Genomic DNA, 19,766 nt, shown 5'->3' with positions numbered 1-19,766 from the left:
GATTTGCTCGAATATTTGGGTACCCAGTAGGTATCATTGGAAACAACGGAGTTCTCTTTTCTGAATCTGCAAAAAAGGCAAGTACTGTTAAAAATATTTCAAGATTTTCTGTTTTAATGTAACATAACATTGAAGGTCAAATAATGAGTTAAAATTTCTTGCATAAAAGTATAAAAATGCTTAACTAGATGCCTCAGCAACCAGAATACTGTGTGTGCAGGCGTGTGTGTGTGTGTGTGTGTGTGTGTGCATGCGTGTATATATATGTGCATGTACGTTAGTATTTGAAACAGTTTTTATGGTGGTTTACATTAACGTGCTGTGATGAACCGTCTGGAGCACTATTAAAAATGTACTCATTTTAGGAAAATTCTCCTAAGATACTTGAGTTACAATTGCTATAGAGGACATGTACATGTTCTCATGATAGAGAATACTTGTCCTGAAAGTGCTTCATGTCCTGGAGGGACTCAGAGGACTCATGGTTCAAAGATTCAGGTGGTTCTGAGACATGATCTGTTTATTCTCTTCTATCCCTTTATCACTTTAACTTTATTGTATTTTTACTTTTTGGAAATGGGAATAGTGGGTCTTTGTTACTGGACCCATGGCTTTAAAAAAGGAAATTCTTTTTGTTTATTATTATCATTATTTAATTTAACTCCAAGACAGCAAAAGAAAGAGGGAGTTCTTGAATATCTTTTCGCTTAGTTATTATTTGATTTCATATATCGTCTCAGATTTACCTAAACTTGGATAAATATAATTCATATACTTATTTGATAAAAATGTCTTTAAAAAAATTTTAATTCACCAAACTGCTTCGGGAAATAAAATGTTTCCTTAAGAAAAAATATGTTTAGTATTGCTTTTTCTCTTGAAATAACAGGGTCAAAGGTCTCTTTATTGATGCAGGTAATAGGCAGCTAAGCTCTTTCATACCCTAATTGAGGAAGAATTTGTCTTTGGTGAAATTTTTTATCATTAAATTTGGTTTCTGTATTCTGCCATTTATTATTACTCCTTCAACTCAATGATAAAATGAGAACAAGGAATTAAAAGTAAAGAAAATATAAATAAAAAATCACTTATAATTATACCAGAAATAGCTTTTAGTAACATTTTATTATTTTTTCTTAATAGTTTCCCTTTTTAAAAAATTGATACGCTATATATAGAGAGGTTTTGCATGTTTTCATTTAATAGTATATAGGCAGTATTTCTCAAAATATTAGATATTCCTGAAATAATGACTTTTAATGAATATATATTTATTTCAATAGAGGAAATGTCAGACTGAGTCCAAACAAACTCTGCCTGGCTTTATGTGTCAGCTTGGCACAAAGAAACCCCTGAGGAGTTACGTTTGGCCTCAGCCTGACATTTCATTTGTTGAAATAAGCCCCAAAGGTCCGTGTGATTTTCTCATTCTTGTAAATGTAGTCATATTGAAGTCGAGCAATTACTTTGCGGTTTTGTACCTGACAAGGCATTTCCAGCAGACGTAAAGAGATCTTCAGAGTAAAACATAAAGGAAATGGCTTATAAGAGTTTCCTTACTCATACAATCTTTAGGGAAGGAATAGCTGTATTTTTGTATGATTAAATAATTTCCTAAATTCAAGGTTAGAAGATCTCTATCACTCATCTAATCTAAAATCCCATTTATCTGGGGAATGTTGGCAAGAAAAATGTATTTACTATAATCTTGATGCATGAAAGAATTTCAGATGATCATCAAAACGGAAATGTCATCCTTCATATGCTGGGAGGGTTTATATTCTGGCTTTTCTAAAGTGGAGAACTAGAGAATTATCATATAGCAGAGTTCAGCAATTCTCATTGGCATCAGTTATTTCTTTTCTGTTACTTAAGTTTCACTTGCTGTTTACAATGTTAGTGATTGACCTCTTTCTTTCTTTCTCTTTCTTTCTTTCTTTCTTTCTTTCTTTCTTTCTTTTTCTTTCTTTCCTTCCTTCCTTCCTTCCTTCCTTCCTTCCTTCCTTCCTTCCTTCCTTCCTTCCTTCCTTCCTTCCTTCTTTCTTTCCTTCTTTCTTTCCTTCTTTCTTTCTCCTTCCTTCCTTCCTTCCTTCCTTCCTTCCTTCCTTCCTTCCTTCCTTCCTTCCTTCCTTCCCTCCCTCCCTCCCTCCCTCCCTCCCTCCCTCCCTCCCTCCTTCCTTCCTTCCTTCCTTCCTTCCTTCCTTCCTTCCTTCCTTCCTTCCTTCCTTCCTTTTTCTTTTCTCTTTTCTTTTCTTTCGTCTTTTCTTTCTCTTTTCTTTCCTTGGAGTCTCGCTGTGTTGCCCAGGCTGGAGTGCAGTGACGAGATCTCGGCTCACTGCAAGCTTCTCCTCCCAGGTTCACGCCGTTCTCCTGCCTCAGCCTCCCGAGTAGCTGGGACTACAGGCGCCTACCACCATGCCCGGCTAATTTTTTTGTATTTTTAGTAGAGATGGCGTTTCACCATGTTAGCCAGGATGGTCTCGATCTCCTGACCTCGTGATCCACCTGCCTCTGCCTCCCAAAGTGCTGGGATTACAGGCATGAGCCACCACGCCCGGCCTTTGCTTCATCCTTGACACAATAGTCTTAGAGCCATGTGCCAGTGATTATACAGGTGATTGTGAAAACGAGGATAGTACAGACCTACAGTTACATATCCTATTGACAATGGAGTAGCACTGTACTCTTACTATAAGGTAAGACTAGCCAAACAAAGGGTATTCTTAGCCAGGAGTGGTGGCACATACCTGTAGTTCCAGCTACTCAGGAGGCTGAGGCAGGAGGATTGCTTGAGCCCAGGAGTTTGAGCTGCAGTGAGCTATAATTGTGCCACTGTACTCCAGCCTGGGCAACAGAGTGAGACCATGTTTCTTAAAAAAAAAAAAAAAAGAAAATTAATAAGAGAAAAAATTTTACAGGGGAGTATTCTTTCTTGTATTTGGCTGAAGTTGTGGTATTTGTAGAATGCATGATGATAATAGAGTTAATTCCCTTTTAAAAAGATTTTTGTTATTTGCTTATAGGGTACTCACTTTATCCAGGTATGCTGCCAAAGAAATATTCCTCTGCTATTCCTTCAAAATGTTACTGGTAAGAAAATAGCTTAATCAGTTTGGTTGTATTGATTCCAGAGCTGTACCATCAGTGTGGCTGATGTATTGGACAGCACACATGTAGACCACTTCATCAGAGCAGTAAGTTCTACTGGACATGCTCTTTCTGGAGGCCCTTTAAGAGTTAGCACTTTTCTTCATGAATGTTAAATATTCTGAGGAGATTATCCATATTTTCTTTCCCTCAAATAGCTGGGCCTACAGGCATGTGCCACCATGCCTGGTTAATTTTTGTATTTTTGTAGAGACATAGTTTCACCCAGACCACGTTGCCCAGACTGGTCTCAAACTCCTGAGCTCAAGTGATCTGCCTGCCTTGGCCTCCCAAAGTGCTGGGATTACAAGTGTAAGCCACCACACCTGGCTGATTATTCATATTTTCTAAGCAAAGCCATTTCTGAGTTATATACATGATCAGCATTCACATGGCCATCCTTTACTCCTGTGTGTGCACAGCCACACACCCAGAAAGCAGCAGGAGCATGATCTGATCACTGAAGAGAGCATCATGCTTTTTCCAGGACTCTGTTCCTCCTCCTCAAGATTTCAGACACATGCTACGGTCTTCCCTTTTATTGTACAGTTAATTCTACTTGAAGCAACATCATTTTAAAATGTATGTGTATACCCTGATCCAAAGTCTGGGGATTTGAGTTTTGGCCCCAAAGAATTGTATGACCAAAGTGTGAGATACGTCACCTCTCTGGACTTCATACTCCAGAGATGACCTGAACATGGTGGATACATTTATTTTTAAGGTCTGTTATGGTTCAAGAGTTCTCTTTCATAAGAATTCTCTGATTCTCTGGTATCCTTCATTATATGTTGCAGAGTGTCTGACATATACAAGGCACTCAGATATGTTGGTTAGCAGAAAACAGCCTCCCCCATCCCAGGCTACCTCAGCTTCAAAGGAAGGAGAGGCTCCTAGTAGTTGTTGGGATCAGGCAAGCCTCTATGAGAAGGAAGAGTCAGGCTCTTGGAAGTCAACAGGACTTGAAATAGTACTGGTGCTAAAGCTTCTTCATCCTGTGAGCTACTTAGGTTCATATTTGGTTAGATGAGTGTTGAGAGAAGTTGTATCCAAATGGCAGCCTAAGAGGGTCCTATGTGGCAACCTATGTAAGAGGGCAGATAGAAAGGATTCTGAAGCCTAACTATACCAGAGTTCTTGTTTCTAATAATGATTCCTGGATTGTTAACCACCACGCAGTTAAAACTCTGTGGTTTGAAGATATCTACATTTTTGTTTTGTTTTGGCCCTGTTGGGTTGAGTTTAGTTTTTCAGCATTGCATTTGAGATTCCTGTGCGATATTCACCTGGAGGCATATCGTAGACAGGTGGATAAGTCTCAGCACAGAAGAGGTGTTTTAGGTAGAGATGAAAATGTAGATGTCATCAGAATATGGAGGTGATTTTAAAGCTGTGGGAATAGATAAGAACCCCCCTGAGAGAAGAGAAGGTTCAGTGACAGTCTTCGAGTACCTCTGATTTTTTCCTTTTTCTTCAAGAGTAAAGGAAGATGGGGAGCATGATTATGCAGTTTTCTTAAGATGGGAAGAAGAAGGATTTGAGAAAGCCAAGTGAGAAGCCTCACTCGTCTTTTTGAAGGCAGGATCCCCTCCAGAGAAGAGAGGGGTGGTGGGTCGGGTTGGGTGCGGTGAGAACTGGAAGACAACTGATATTTGAAGTAGGTATGGTGGGAATGTTACAGTGGAGTCAAGGCTGGGGAGATTGAGGAGTTTCTGAGCTTTTCTAGGGTCCAGCTGAGTAGGGTAGCTGCAGGAAGCAGATGGTGCCAAGTAATGGGCTGTGCTGCCTTTCCTGTGGTGAGTGCAGGAGGGGCACGTGCTCTGGAGGAACTGGTTGGGTTGAATTGGATGACCAGATACTGGAGTTTGGCAAACCAGGGATAGTGACAGTCAGTGAGGCAGGTGAGTGTGCAGGTCCACAGATGGAAGAAATGCCTTCGCTGGAGACTGGGTGGGGGAAGGAGACAAGTGAAGCCCAACTCAGTGTTATAAGGTGGAGAAAGAGGAACCCAAGTTCTGGAAGGCAGTGAAGTTACAGAGCAGCCTCCAGAGAGCTAGGGGCTTGAAGAAATAGAAGGATCCTGTATTGAAACGGAAAAATAGTTTCTTTTTAACCTTGCTATTGAGTCACTGGCAGGGACTGTTAGCATCTCTGTGAAATATTCATCTTTATGTCATCAAAGTTTTAAAGCATCACTTTAGAAAGAACAGTCTGTTTTAAAACCAGGTCAGTGAAGGCTGAAGCCCTCATTGTTGGGCTCATCACAGCACTTTGTCCTTGGCTAGGCATGTCACATTCTTTTCAGCATCAAGCTGCTTCTTTGACATCATCTCTTTTTTAAAAAGTTTTATTTATTTATTTTTAAATAGAGGTAGGGTCTCGCTTTGTTGCCCAGGCTGGTCTCAAATGCCTGGCCTCAAGTGATCCTCCCGCTTAGGCTTCCCAAATTGTTGGTATTATGGGGGTGAGTCATAGCATCCAGCCAAGATCATCTCTTGAAGATAGATTGCATCCTCATATTGTTTGAAGGTTTCTATGTGCATCCAGATGAACTGCTTTAAGAAAATTTAGAAAGTGATTAGAGAAAACTTTATTTTATCCTTTCAAAGCAAACTTTTTAAGGGTATGTTTCACATATATACATTTTCTTAAGGCGAGAGGCGTTTAGTAAAATGAGTTTAGTAAAACAAGATGTCCTTTTGGTGGAATTGCATTCCACATATTAATCCCATCACCCAGAGGCTGTCTTTCTGATCTTTCTCTCAGGATTTATGGTTGGTAGAGAGTATGAAGCTGAAGGAATTACCAAGGATGGTGCCAAGATGGTGACCGCTGTGGCCTGTGCCCAAGTGCCTAAGATAACCCTCATCATTGGGGGCTCGTACGGAGCTGGAAACTATGGGATGTGTGGCAGAGCATATAGGTAGGGTGTCATGATTTTCTCTGAAACAAAGAAACATACTTTGAGTGTAAAATACATGGTCAGTTTATTTCAGGTTTATTTGAAACACAGAATGCCATTTCCAGATCTCAATCAATTATACCATAATTTGTATCATCTGGAGGGGTGAAATGAAATTTAGTGCCAAAGGTGTTATTTGGAAGAAATCTACAATGGGAGTCAAGAAATACTTGAAATAGCTGATAATGAAAATGCCACACATTAAGATTTGTGCAATGCAGCTAAAGTCTGGCTCTGAGAAAGGTATGTAGCCTTAAAGGCATATATGGGAAAAGAAGTAAGACTGCAAGTCAATGAGCTAAGACTTCAGCTGTGGGAGGTTCAAAGAACAGCATGTTAAACCCGTGACAAATAGAAAGGATATAATGAAGAGCAGACATCAGATAGAAGAATCAGCATAGCCCAAAGTTGGTTGATTTGAAAGGTTAACAAACTTGATAATCCTGTGCTTAAACTAAAAAATAAAGAGAGATGGCACATAGGACCACTATCAGGAATGGAAAACAGGACATGACCGTAGATCATGAGAGGATATTATCAACACTTTTATACCCAGAATTACATGGAGAACTTAGAAGTCCCGTCTGTGCTCAGGCCCCTCCTCTGGAGTCTAGTCTGGGGTGGGTTCCAGGCATTTGTATATTTGTGAAAGCTCCACAGATTATTGTAATGTGCAGCCAGAATCAGGAACCACTAATTTAAAAGGCAAACATGGGCCTCTGAAAATCTATGTTGTATATTGACTTAACTTGCTTATTATTTCTTTTTTTCTCCCAGCCCAAGATTTCTCTACATTTGGCCAAATGCTCGTATCTCAGTGATGGGAGGAGAGCAGGCAGCCAATGTGTTGGCCACGATAGCAAAGGACCAAAGAGCCCGGGAAGGAAAGCAGGTCAGTGTCATTTTCTCTTGTTTCTCCCTGGGTTTGCCTCTCACTATAAACACCCTGGAGTCAAGGAGCAGCATGCTCGGAAGCCCTTAGTGTTCGTGGCTGGGGACCTGGCACACGCTGCCTGGCCATATTTAGACGGTGCTGCCCTGGAAGTTGTTCCAGCAATCGAGGCTCACAGGATTTCTGTTCTTTTTCTTTTTAAAGCCATTTCATATGGGGTACCTTCTTTGTGGCCATTTAAAATTTTTTCAGAATTTCCAAGAAAACACTTTGTTTTCTTATTTTTAATTTTTAAGACAGAGTCTTGCTCTGTCACCCAGGCTGGAGTGCAGTGCTGCAATCTCAGTTCGCTGCAGCCTCCGCCTCCTGGGTTCAAGCGATTCTCATGCCTCAGCCTCCTGAGAAGCTGGGATAACAGGCATGCGCCCCCACGCCAGACTAATTTTTGTATTTTTAGTAGAGACGGGGTTTCACTATGTTGGCCAGGCTACTCTCAAACTCCTGACCTCAAGTAATCCGCCCACCTCCCAAAGTGCTGGGATTACAGGTGTGTGCCACCGTGCCCAGCCAAGAAAACACTTTAGAAACTGCCAGTAAGTATCTGAGGCATAAAGATGTTTGATTCTTAGTCATTTGTACTTAGTGAGATTTAAATAAGTCTGATGTACTACTTTGATTTTATGACCAAAAGCAGCAGAATTTTGTTCTTTCTATTTTACTTTTAGATTGTTGTTAAGGATACCCTGAGTGGGAGGGCTCCGTCATCTATTGAGAATTGAATAACATTATCCTGTGTATAAATGAAGAAAAATGGAAAGGGCAGTGGAAACTTGATAAAAGGCAAATCAGCAAGCAGCTGCTTTTAAAATGAATTCTTTTGTTTGTGTCTCTGTTGGAGATTGTTTTGAAATTTTGCATTAATTTTTATTAGTTACAACTTTTAACTCTTGTGTAAGCACCAAGTAGGAAGATGATGGATGTGTGTTCCTGAAGTTGCTTAAGTGCACTGTTGTCTCATTATGGGAAGGAATGAAATGAAGGGAGCCCTGTCTGCTCTGTGCAGGAATCATCAGGTCTTCCACCTAGATTGTGGAGTGAGGTACTGTAAAGCCAGAGGGTGGTTTCTGCCTCCCTGAATGCATCCACCCATGCCTCACATCCCTAGTTGTCTTTTCCAAGCACAGGGAACTCTGGAGGCTTACATTGAGGTTTCAGATTCACTTTAGTACCTATTACTGTCAAAGGAAATGGATAGCTTTGCTTTTGTGCGAGTGGTTGGGGTGTGGGGGTGTGGGCGGGGGAGGTGGTATATGAAATTCTACCTGATACTTCAAAGACATGTCTGAAACTCTATGAAGCCTAGCATGGTGATCTCTCATTAAGTAGTTGTTCTTTGATTACTTCAATATACAGATACTTGAGTTCATTCATTTTCATATAGGAAAGGAAAGCACAGTGTGTTAATGGTTCTCCCTTAGAATTCATGACCTAGAAAATGATATTAAGGTATTAACATATTTACACAAAAGAAGGTAGGGTTTTTTTTTTTTTTGGAATAAGTCATTTGTTTCTGGTGTCGAGTTGCTTTTTGAGTTGAAAATATTTTTCAGGGTTTCAAATTAAGTTCTGAAGATTTTTACATCTGAATTAATTATCACTTGATCCTTGTAATACTGATGGGAAGGCTGTGAAATTCTTAATTAGGGAAAAATATCTTTCAGTTCTCCGGGAACTTGACTGAAAATGTTATTCAAGATTTGGTTGGTATACTACCCCTTTAAACTTAAACATTTAAACTTAAGTTTTAAATTTTGGCTATTTTAAATGAAAATCTCATACTTCTCCACGTTGTTAACTGGAGGCTGCTAAGTGTAATGCAGCCCTTTTGTTAGGTTGTGTAATTCACATCCATTATTGTAACCTGTTGTGATACACAGTACCCTGGGTTTTCACCTTATGTGAAATAGCCTCAGGATATTTTCTCTGCTAGGAGAGATGGGATGGGGCACTCACTTGATACTCATGTCTTAGGCGAGAGCATGTATGTTAATGATCACTTGTAATTTGTACATCACCATGCACATGTTAGTTGTAACATTATTATTCATGAAATCTGTTGTTTCTTTTGAATTGAGATGATCTAAACAGGGCCAGTTGTTCACTGAAGCTGACTTACTCATGGCCTTTTTTCCTTTAGTTCTCCAGTGCTGATGAAGCAGCTTTAAAAGAGCCCATCATTAAGAAGTTTGAAGAGGAGGGGAACCCTTACTATTCCAGTGCAAGGTGGGGGCCAGAACATCACTAACTCCCTGATGGGTGTAAATGGTGGTTAGGGGAGCAGCTTTACAGAGCTCTATGTAGTCAGGATGGTCCAGCATTCATAGGAACTGGAGAATAACCTGTGGACACACTTAATTTTGTACTGTTGTTTCTTTACAATGTGAATGGCTACTGCTGAAATGCCACCCCTCCTCCCAGCGTCCCTGCGCTGTGGACTCACCACCACTGGTCTGATTCCCGCTTCTCTTGTCTTGCCCCTAGTTGAGGTGTCTGGGGCCCGCAGGGGTCCTGCAGCCCGAGGTGGGCCATGCTAGGAGCTGAGAATAAGTTATAAGCTGGCTATGTTACTTCAGCAGTTCTAATTTTTGCTTAAAAACCCCTCTTCTTGATCATTTTGTTGTTACCCCATTTTAAGCATGAGATTGCTTGAACACTTACTGGCATCTGTTGACAAGCATGCTTGTACGTTTGGAAGGTGATTAGTCGCTGCCAGGGTCTGTGTGTCAGCGCCAAATAATTACCTCACAGACCATTGCTGCTGTTGGCTCTGTTTGTTTCTTACACCACTTAATGAGGTAATAAATTATCATGCCTGTCCCAGCTGAAGACCCGCTGGTGCCTGCTTTCACATCTGTCTTCAACAACTTTAGTGTTCTGCCTTCTGAAGACTAATCTAAGCTTCATGTCTTCCTTTCATCCCTTGGGCAGATGGAAAAAAGAAAGTAACTCTTTCTGCATCTTGTAAAATTAGCTTATGTTGTAATTTTTGCTGGCGAAGGCAAACTGGAGAGGAGAGGGGAGAGAAAAGAAAATCAGGCCAGGCACAGTGGCTCACACTTATATTTCCAGCACTTTGAGAGGCCAGGGCGGGCGGATTGTTTGAGCCCAGGAGTTTGAAACCGGTGGGGCAACATGGCGAGACCTGGTCTCTACAAAAAAATATACAAAAATTAGCCAGGTGTGGTGGTGTGCACCTGTAGTCCCAGCTACTCAGGGTGCTGAGGCAAGCAGATCAGTTGAACCTGGGAGGTCAAGGCTGCAGTGAGCCGAGATCATGCTACTGTGCTCCAGCCTGGGTGACTGAACAAGGCCCTATCTCAAAAAAAAAAAAAAAAAAAAAGGCAAAAGTTAGAGTCCATTACAATTATTTGAATGGTTCCTTGGTGGATACAAAGACAAAACATACTGATTTTCAAGAACATAATTAGTTTGAGGAGATAAATAATACCATTTGGGTGTGTGTATGTGTTTTGTTTTGTTTTCTTTAAAGACAGAGTCTCACTCTGTCGCCCAGGTTGGAGTACAGTGACGTGATCTCAGCTCACTGCAATCTCTCCCTCCCGGACTCAAGCAATCGTCTTGCGTCAGCCTCCAAAGCTGGGACTACAGGCATGTGCCACCACTCCTGGCTAATTTTTTTGTATTTTTTGTAGAGATGGGGTTTCACCATGTTGGCCAGGCTGGTCTTGAATGCCTGAGCTTGAGTGATCCTGCCTCAACCTCTCAAAGTGCTAGGATTACAGGTGTGAGCCACCTGTAATCATGGGTGGTCAGCATTTGGGATTTTTAAAAGGTCTTTTGCTAAATATATATTTTTACAAACAAATTTGCAGGTATATTTTGTTGTGGTGGTTTGATTCATTTAATTAAGAGCAAAATATTTTATAGTCTTTGAGAGCTAAACATGTTCCTGATTTGATCATCATGTAAACAGACATATAGTAGCCAGTAAATGGAAAGAAGCAATAGAAAGCCATATAAGAGGTTCGAGATGAAATATAAAATATATATTGTCAAGCTTTTCTATAGTTTTCTTTTCCACATAGGATTTTGACTGAAATACACAGGGACAGCTGAAATATTAAAGTTTGAAAAATTGCGTATTTGGTGTGAGCCATTAGCTTGTTTTTCAGCCCTGGCTAAGATAAGTCATCTCTTGCGAAAGAGTTATTATTTTCATACTAACATTATTATTATTATTATTATTTTTAATGGATTACATTCAAGGCAGAAGAGTAAATGGCCCAGAGAGACTTATCTTTGGAAATAAATGTTAACAGACAGTAAAGCTTTCTGTGGATCTGTAGATTTTTGTTTTTTTGAGACAGAGTTTTGCTCTTCTTACCCAGGCTGGAGTGCAGTGGCCTGATCTCAGCTCACCGCAACCTCTGCCTTCTGGGTTCAAGGGATTCTTCTGCCTCAGCCTCCCGAGTAGCTGGGATTACAGGCATGCACCACCACACCTGGCTAATTTTGTATTTTTAATAGAGATAGGGTTTCTCCATGTTGGTCAGGCTGGTCTCAAACTCCCAACCTCATGTGAACCACCCGCCTTGGCCTCCCAAAGTACTGGGATTACAGGTGTGAGCCACCCTGCCTGGCCGGATCTGTAGATGTTTAACCCTTCTGTTGAAACAGTTGGTGGCATGGAGACAGCAGCTTTCTTTCAAAGCTGAAAGGATTTCCAAGCCAGTTTACCTTCCTTGGGTTTAGTAAATCTCAGCTTCACAGTAAAATTCCCTGACCTGCTTAGGTTTGAACATGGCTAGGTCTGTCTTTTCAGAGACAAAGCTTGTCATGATCAGTTGCTGTAACCTACAATGTTTTCCTTAATCCTAATAGGTTATATATGTAGCGTGCCAATTTGCTTCTGCTCAGTTGTTTTTATAATCAAACTTGTATCAGGCATTTCATTAGCGCGTCTTACCTGGGGCAGTCTTTTTAATGAACATTATTAGGCAGCCCCTTCATCACCATGCTTGATGTGCTGCAGGCTTCAGAAGGGAGTGTAATCAATTCGCCTGATTGCGGATGACAAGAATGGCTTTCTTTTTATTGGGTGTTGATACTTTAGGGTCCCTATTATGAATGTTTTATGAGCAAAGATTTGATTCATGTCTGTCAATGTAAGAACGGTTTAATAATTGATGCCAGGTTCCGATACTGAAGGGAGTTTGTATAAAAAAAGCAAACTGCCACCTGCTAATAACCTTTGAAAAATAATATTTCTCAGTCATTTTTCCTTATACATTTGAGATTGTCAATGAAAAGGAAACTAAAATTTCTACTTAAAAGTTTCTTCCGCAAGCAGTTTAAAGTTCCTGTTTTTCCTATTGTAGCAAAAAATAAAGACCTACATTTGAAGATGTCTATTTTATTAATAAAATGTACTGAAGCTGGCCAGGTGCGGTGGCTCACACCTGTAGTTACAGCACTTTGGGAGGCCGAGGTGGGCGGATCACCTGAGGTCAGGAGTTCGAAACCAGCCTGGCCAACATGGCGAAAAACCATCTCTTCTAAAAATACAAAAATTAGCCAGGTGCAGTAGCGCATTCCTGTAATACCAGCTGCTAGGGAGGCTGAGGCAGGAGAATTGCTTGAATCCAGAGGGCAGAGGTTGCAGTGAACCGAAATTATGCCACTGCACTGCACTCCAGCCTGGGTGACAGAGCAAGACTCCATCTCAAATAACAATAATAATAATAATAAATAAAATGTACTGAAGCCTATTCAATAATTTTCATAGTTCCTTAAGAGTTTGGGGGGGGGGTTGGGGAATATACCTTTTCTGGTGAAGTTTGAAGTTATTACCTGGATATATATGGTTCTCCATATTAATGACAGAATACACCAACTTGGTTTGTATATTTGTGTGGGAAGAAAAGGAATAGGAAAATTTTTCCTGAAATAAGTAAACATATTTTCAAACCAGGGGTTACTTTGAGATCTCTTGTAAAAGTAGTTCCTTAAGCCTTAAGACATGACATTCTGTGGTGGCCTGGGATGAAAGTCGTATCATTTTTTTCCACCTTTTCCCCCTCTGTCTTGAACATAGTTTCTGTTGTGGATGCTAATCAGTAGATTCATATATTACCTGAAGGAAAACTTTCTTGGCATTTCTGCGCATGGAGAGTGTATAAATGGTAGTTCGATGGTAAATTCATAACTCTTTGTTTCTTCTTTTGTCAGGGTGTGGGATGATGGGATCATTGATCCAGCAGACACCAGACTGGTCTTGGGTCTCAGTTTTAGTGCAGCCCTCAACGCACCAATAGAGAAGACTGACTTCGGTATCTTCAGGATGTAACTGGAATAAAGGATGTTTTCTGTTGGACATGTACCAAAAATTAATACATGTAGTAACCTTAGAAATTTAGACTTCTCGAACATGAGGCTATTACAGTAATTTTTTTAACACAGTGCATTGTACTTTTCTACCTTAAAAAAATCAGCGAGGATATTTATTTAATGAACGTCAATTCCTTTTAAATTTTCTTAGAGAATCTTCTCTGTAGCTCAGTTTTACCACCCATAAAGTGGAGACAGTAATTTATAGTTATCCTTTCTGACCCACAAGGTATGAAAATTTCTATAATCTGTAAACTCAGTTCTGTAATCTGTATTATTGAGATGATTAATATGAAGTTGTATTTTCACTGAAATGATTGTTTTGCTGGTTATGCTTGGTGATATTTTAGCAGGCTTATTTTTGACAGGCATCTGTTACTTCAGTGGCATAAAGTGCTCTCACACTGCTGTGCAGCCATCACCATCATTCAGCTCCAGAATTTGTTCTCAGTCCCACACTGAAATTATACCATTCAAACAGTAGTGCTCCCATTTCCCCCTCCCTCTAGCCTGTGACATCTCCTTATTCTTTTTTTTTTTTTTTCTTTTTTTTGAGACAGGGTGTTTCTCTGTTGCTCAGGCTAGAATGCAGTGGCATGATCTCGGCTCACTTCAGCCTCCACCTCCCAGGTTCAAGCGATTCTTGTGCCTCAGCCTCCCAAGTAGCTGGGACTATAGGCATGCGCCACCACACTCAGCTAAATTTTGTATTTTTAGTAGAGATGGGGTTTCACTATGTTGCCCAGGCTGGTCTCGAACTCCTGACTTCAAGTGATCCACCCGCCTCAGCCTCCCAAAGTGCTGGGATTACAGGCGTGAGCCACCACACCTGGCCATGTTTCCTTATTCTTAAATGTATGTGATTCTCATGGTTTGATTTACTCTTGCTGGGCCATTTCAGCCCCTGTCATGGCTTCAATTGCCATCTAAATGCAGATGATTACTGCCTTGACAGTTCTTAACCCAGCTCTCCCCTGAGCTGCAGGCCTGCATATCCAATAGGTCTACTGGACATCTGTATTGGTTGTTGTGGAGGAACCTCTAGCTTGCTTGTTAAGCCCTACTGATTTTCACTATCCCCTGAATTCCCCCACTTATTTTTGTCTTTCACTATCACAGGCCTTAGAAGAGGTCTACCTGCCTCCAGTCTTACTAGTCCAGTCTACCCCCTGGAGTAGGCCATCCTGAAGTGAAAAGTAATGTCACATGGTGCTCCCTTCAGTGATTTCTTGTAGAAGTACCAATCCCTGAATGCCACCAAGATCTTAACCTTCACATCTTTAATCTTTTTTCTTTGACTCCTCTTTACACAGGAGAATGGCTCCAGCTGTTCTAGCTGTCTTTCAGTTCTTTGAACCTTCCCACCTTAGGGTCCATAAGGTTCCCTCTGCCCAAATTGTTCTACTCTCCCGTCTTCTTCAACACATGCTTCAGTTTAAGCACTTGCTTCTCTCAGTTTAAGCTCCACTTCCTTAGGGATGTCTCTGTGACCTCCCTTAGCTTCTCCACTCTATGCTCTTGTGAAACACTATCTACTTCCTTTGTCGTAAACTCATCGTTTTACTATACACATTTCTTTCATATTGTCCTCCTGCTAGAATGTAAGCTCCGTGAGAGCAAGGATCCTCCCGTTTACCCTGTACCTCCAATGCCTGGCACTTGTAGGTGCTCAAATATATGTTGAATGAATGAAAAATCCATATTGTAATTGATGTCCTCCGGCCACATAGTTTTAAAATTAGGTGATTGATTGTATGACCGAATAGAACTATCAGATGTTTTCCTAATAAAGTCAATATTTCAGACATTTGTGTGTGATACTTAATATTTCAAACATTTGTGTGTACTTAATATTTTAAACATTTGTGTGTGATGTTCAGTGTGTATCAGGAAGTCAATTTAGTTTTTGTGGGGAGAATACAGATAGATGATCAAATTCAGTGGTAGGTTATGTTTTCAGAAGAAACACATTAAGTATATTAAAATAGTAAGTTACATTAAAATTTTAATGAAAATGCACATCTATGTCAAAACAAAATTTTCTATGTAAAGACTAGGTAATAGTCCTTTAGTAGGAACCATTAACAAGTCAAGGATTCATGGATATTTTAGGACTGCGTTTGCCTTTCTGGGAAGAAACTGGCCATCAATAAAACCACATTTAAGTGAATTGGATTTTTATTTATTTTTCTAGAGGCAGGGTCTTGCTGTGTTGCCCAGGCTGGACTTGAACTCCTGGGCTCAAGCAATCCTGCTTCAGCCTCCCAAGTAGCTGGGACGACAAGCTTGCACCACTACACCTTGCTCTATTTTGTATATTTTATCCAATAATAAACATTTATAATTGTCTTATCAAAATAGGTAATACTTTTTTTAGCATTTTGACTATCATAAATATGAATTCCAGCAAGGATAATATGAGCTACTTGGAATTTGAAGAAATATACAAGTTAGTCTCTACATTTGCCCCTGTTGGTACTTAAAGAATGAAAAAGACAAGATTACCTCTATTTTTCAGTTCATAAGAAATATATTTTCAAATTGAATTTGTTAAAAAAAAAAAAAAAAAAAAAAAGGGCCCGGCGCGGTGGCTCAAGCCTGTAATCCCAGCACTTTGGGAGGCCAAGATGGGCGGATCACGAGGTCAGGAGATCGAGACCATCCTGGCTAACACAGTGAAACCCCATCTCTACCAAAAAAGACAAAAAACTAGCCGGGCGAGGTGGAGGGCACCTGTAGTCCCAGCTACTCGGGAGGCTGAGGCAGGAGAATGGCGTTAACCCAAAAGGCAGAGCTTGCAGTGAGCTGAGATCCGGCCACTGCACTCCAGCCTGGGCGACAGAGTGAGACTCCGTCTCAAAAAAAAAAAAAAAAACAAACACTTTTGCACCAGCAGAAGGCACTATTGATAGATGTTTGAGTGCCACTTCATCATTTGCCAACATGCTTATGTGCATGTCTCTCGGGAGAGAGGCCATATGTTTCCTTCACAGGGACAAATCAAAGCAGATTTTGGGATGATTTCATTAATAAGATTATTTTTGAGAGGCCACATTAGTTCTAAAATGTATTGAGGTTGGTTTTATGAAAGATCAAATCTCCACTGAGAGTCTTGGTAATTTTTTTTTCTTAGTGATCTTTTAATGATTGGTTCTGAAGTTTCATATATGGAAAAATGGCAAGAAGACGAGCTAGATTATCATAGCCTAGTGTCATTCATTTCTCTTAAAATGTTACAATTAAGTACAATTAGTATTTAATGATGACACAGATTTTAATCATTTTTGACAAGTTTTGTGCGTTTCCACTAAACACTTAAAAACAGTTTGTTTCAGCAGGACACCCTGGCTTACACCTGTAATCCCAGCATTTTAAGAGGCTGAGGCAGGAGGATTGATTGAGCCCAGCAGTTGGAGAACAGCCTGGGCAACATAGTAAGACCCTGTCTCTACTACATAATAAATAAATTAAAAATAAATAAATAAATAGTGCTTTTATTTTATGCGCTCCAAATTCTTTTGTATCTGGAATCAGGATCCTGAGGACTAAGTTGTTCTTAGGGATGAATGAAATTTCTATGCCTCTTTTACCTTTCTAGGCAAATGTACATTCCATCTAGTTGACTGTGTAATTTATCCACATTGGGGCTTTTGAGAGTGAGAAAAAGGGGGTCTCAATAATAACTACACTGGGAAACAGGTCTGAACAGGGATGTGTGCTCGCTGCCTGTAGCATCATCATGACTAAATACTTTGGCTGCATATCAGCTTTTGAGAATTCTTAGAAGCCTTTGCTCCGGATACCTCCTTCATGGCTTTTAATATAGATTTCAGTACTATGATACCAGTCACGTAATATGTGTGCATTCGTATTCTAGGGAGTCATTTAATTGACCCTAGAGGAGAGTTTACCATAGGGTGGGGATAATTTTGTTTCCCAACCGTTGGTTTTCTGAGATCAGTGGTTCAATATGTCTGGCAGCTTTCTCTTTCACAAAGGTGACCCAAATCACATGTTTGTGCTACTTTTTAGGGTTAGCAAGAGAGGCATCTATGAGGGAGAATAAGGTCTTGGAAGGTGGTGATTTCACAGAGAAGTTATCACAGGGAAAATATACCCAGAACCAGATGTTAGAAGTAAGCTGGAGGAAAAAACAAAAATTTTTTTTTTTTTTTTTGAGACAGGGTCTCACTCCAGTGCCCAGGCTGGAGTACAGTGGCATGATCTTGGCTCACTGCAGCCTCTGCCCCCCTGGGCTCAAGTGATCCTCTCACCTCAGCCTCCTGAGTAGCTGGGACTACAGGCACATGCCACCACGTCCGGCTGATTTTTGTATCTTGTAATTTTTGTTTTAGTAGAGATGGGTTTTTGCCATGTTGCCCAGGCTGGCTTCAAACTCCTGGACTCAAGTGACCTGCCTGCCTCAGTCTCCAAAAGTGCTGGAATTGTAGGCATGAAACATTGTGCTTGACCGAGAAAAACGATTTTTTTAAGTGTAATTCAGTAAGTGTTGATTGTAAGAAGTGAACTCAGAAGAAAAACAGGTAGAATTTTAGAATACTCAGACTAGTTTTAAATGTTTCTATAGAAAATGTATTCAACATTTTTCAGCCGCATCATTGTTAATGACATTCCTTTATCTACAGGATAATTAGAAGTAATTTTTATCTTAAAATTATTTATAATTTAAAAAATCTAACAATGTTACTTGTGGAAAATTTAGGAAGACAAAGTGAAGAAAATAAAATGAAAAAAAAAAAGCTTCATAGTCTCACTACCTAGAGATAACTACTGCTATTAATATTTTTTGTGTACTAGTCTATCTTTTTCTATCTTTTTTTTTTTTTTTTTTTTTTTGAGACGGAGTCTTGCTCTGTCACCCAGGCTGGAGTGCAGTGGCTAGATCTCGGCTCACTGCAAGCTCCGCCTCCCGGGTTCACGCCATTCTCCTGCCTCGGCCTCCCGAGTAGCTGGGACTACAGGCGCCCGCCACCTCGCCCGGCTAGCTTTTTGTATTTTTTAGTAGAGACGGGGTTTCACCGTGTTAGCCAGGATGGTCTCGATCTCCTGACCTCGTGATCCGCCCATCTTGGCCTCCCAAAGTGCTGGGATTACAGGCTTGAGCCACCGCGCCCGGCCTTTTTGCAAAAGTGCTGTGCTACATGTTATTCTGTAGTCTGCATTTCACTTAATGTATTGTAAATATATTGACCTGTTTACATGAACTATAAACAGAACCAATCATTGACCTGTTTACATGAAATTTAATATTGTGCAAATTTTTTTTTTTCCTTTTTTGAGATGGAGTCTCACTCTGTTACCAAGGCTGGAGTGCAGTGGCATGATCTTGGCTCACTGCAACCTCTGCCTCCTGGGTTCAAGCGATTCTCCTGCCTCAGCTTCCTGAGTAGCTGGGACTACAGGCGTGTGTCACCACACCCGGCTAATTTTTGTATTTTTAGTAGAGATGGGGTTTCACCATGTTGGCCAGGCTGGTCTCAAACTCCTGACCTCAGGTGATCCACCCACTTTGGCCTCCCAAAGTGCTGGAATTATAGGCATGAGTCACCTCGCCCAGCCTAATATTCTGCAATAATTCTGATGTTGCATGATAATACAGTACATGAATGCTCCCTTTGATTTAACTACTCCCCTACTGTTGTAGGTTATTTCTGGTTTCCCACATTACAGATAATGCTGCAGCGAACATCTGTTTAGTTTCTTTACATATCTGTGATTATTAGGATACATTTTTAGCAATGGTATTGTTGGATAAAAGTGTACAGGTTAAAGTATACACAGACCTCTACGACATGTTGGTGAGTTTTGCTCTATAAGTGTACGTTATGGTATTGCTGGATATAATGGTTACCCTGGTGTTTTTAGATACAGAAATAGCTTCCCATAGAATTAAATTGTTTATCATAAACCAATGTTTTCTTTCATTGTTAAAAGTTGTGTCTAGGCTGGGACGTGATGGTTCATGCCTGTAATCCCAGCACTTTGGGAGGCCGAGGCAGGCAGATCTCACGAGCCGAGGAGTTTGAGACCAACCTGGGCGACACGGTGAAATCCCGTCTCTACAAAAATAAAAATGAAAAATAAAAAATTAGCTAGGCATGTTAGTGCGTGCCTGTAGTCCCAGCCACTCAGAAGGCTGAGGTGGGAGGATCACTTGAGCCCAGGAGGCCAAGGCTGCAGTGAACTGTGATGGCGCCACTGTACTCCAGCCTGGGCAACAGAGCGAGACCCTGTCTAAAAAAAAAAAAAGCTGTGTCAAAGTGACCATGTCACATTAGTAATGAGTTGTGAAGACTGAGCATTAATGCATGGGAGGTCACGGTCGTGGAGAGAACA

General features: G+C 40.6%; 1 protein-coding gene across 1 annotated transcript in view; it reads left to right on the top strand.

The window, feature by feature from the left end:
* Positions 1-15,216, top strand: part of LOC105475181 (methylcrotonyl-CoA carboxylase subunit 2) — a 66,744-nt gene extending 51,528 nt beyond the window's left edge. The window contains exons 12-17 of the mRNA XM_011730215.2: positions 1-77; positions 3,024-3,090; positions 5,914-6,070; positions 6,887-7,001; positions 9,199-9,284; positions 13,251-15,216. Of these exons, the coding sequence (XP_011728517.2) occupies positions 1-77; positions 3,024-3,090; positions 5,914-6,070; positions 6,887-7,001; positions 9,199-9,284; positions 13,251-13,368 (620 nt within the window). The 3' untranslated portion in view covers positions 13,369-15,216. The remainder of the gene's footprint in view (positions 78-3,023; positions 3,091-5,913; positions 6,071-6,886; positions 7,002-9,198; positions 9,285-13,250) is intronic.
* The last annotated feature ends 4,550 nt before the right edge of the window (positions 15,217-19,766 follow it).

Source organism: Macaca nemestrina, chromosome 6 (assembly GCF_043159975.1).
Source record: "Macaca nemestrina isolate mMacNem1 chromosome 6, mMacNem.hap1, whole genome shotgun sequence".
In the NCBI taxonomy this organism is placed as follows: Eukaryota; Metazoa; Chordata; class Mammalia; order Primates; family Cercopithecidae; genus Macaca; species Macaca nemestrina.
Note: the sequence above shows the minus strand (reverse complement) of the source record. Positions and strands in the feature narration are given on the sequence as shown.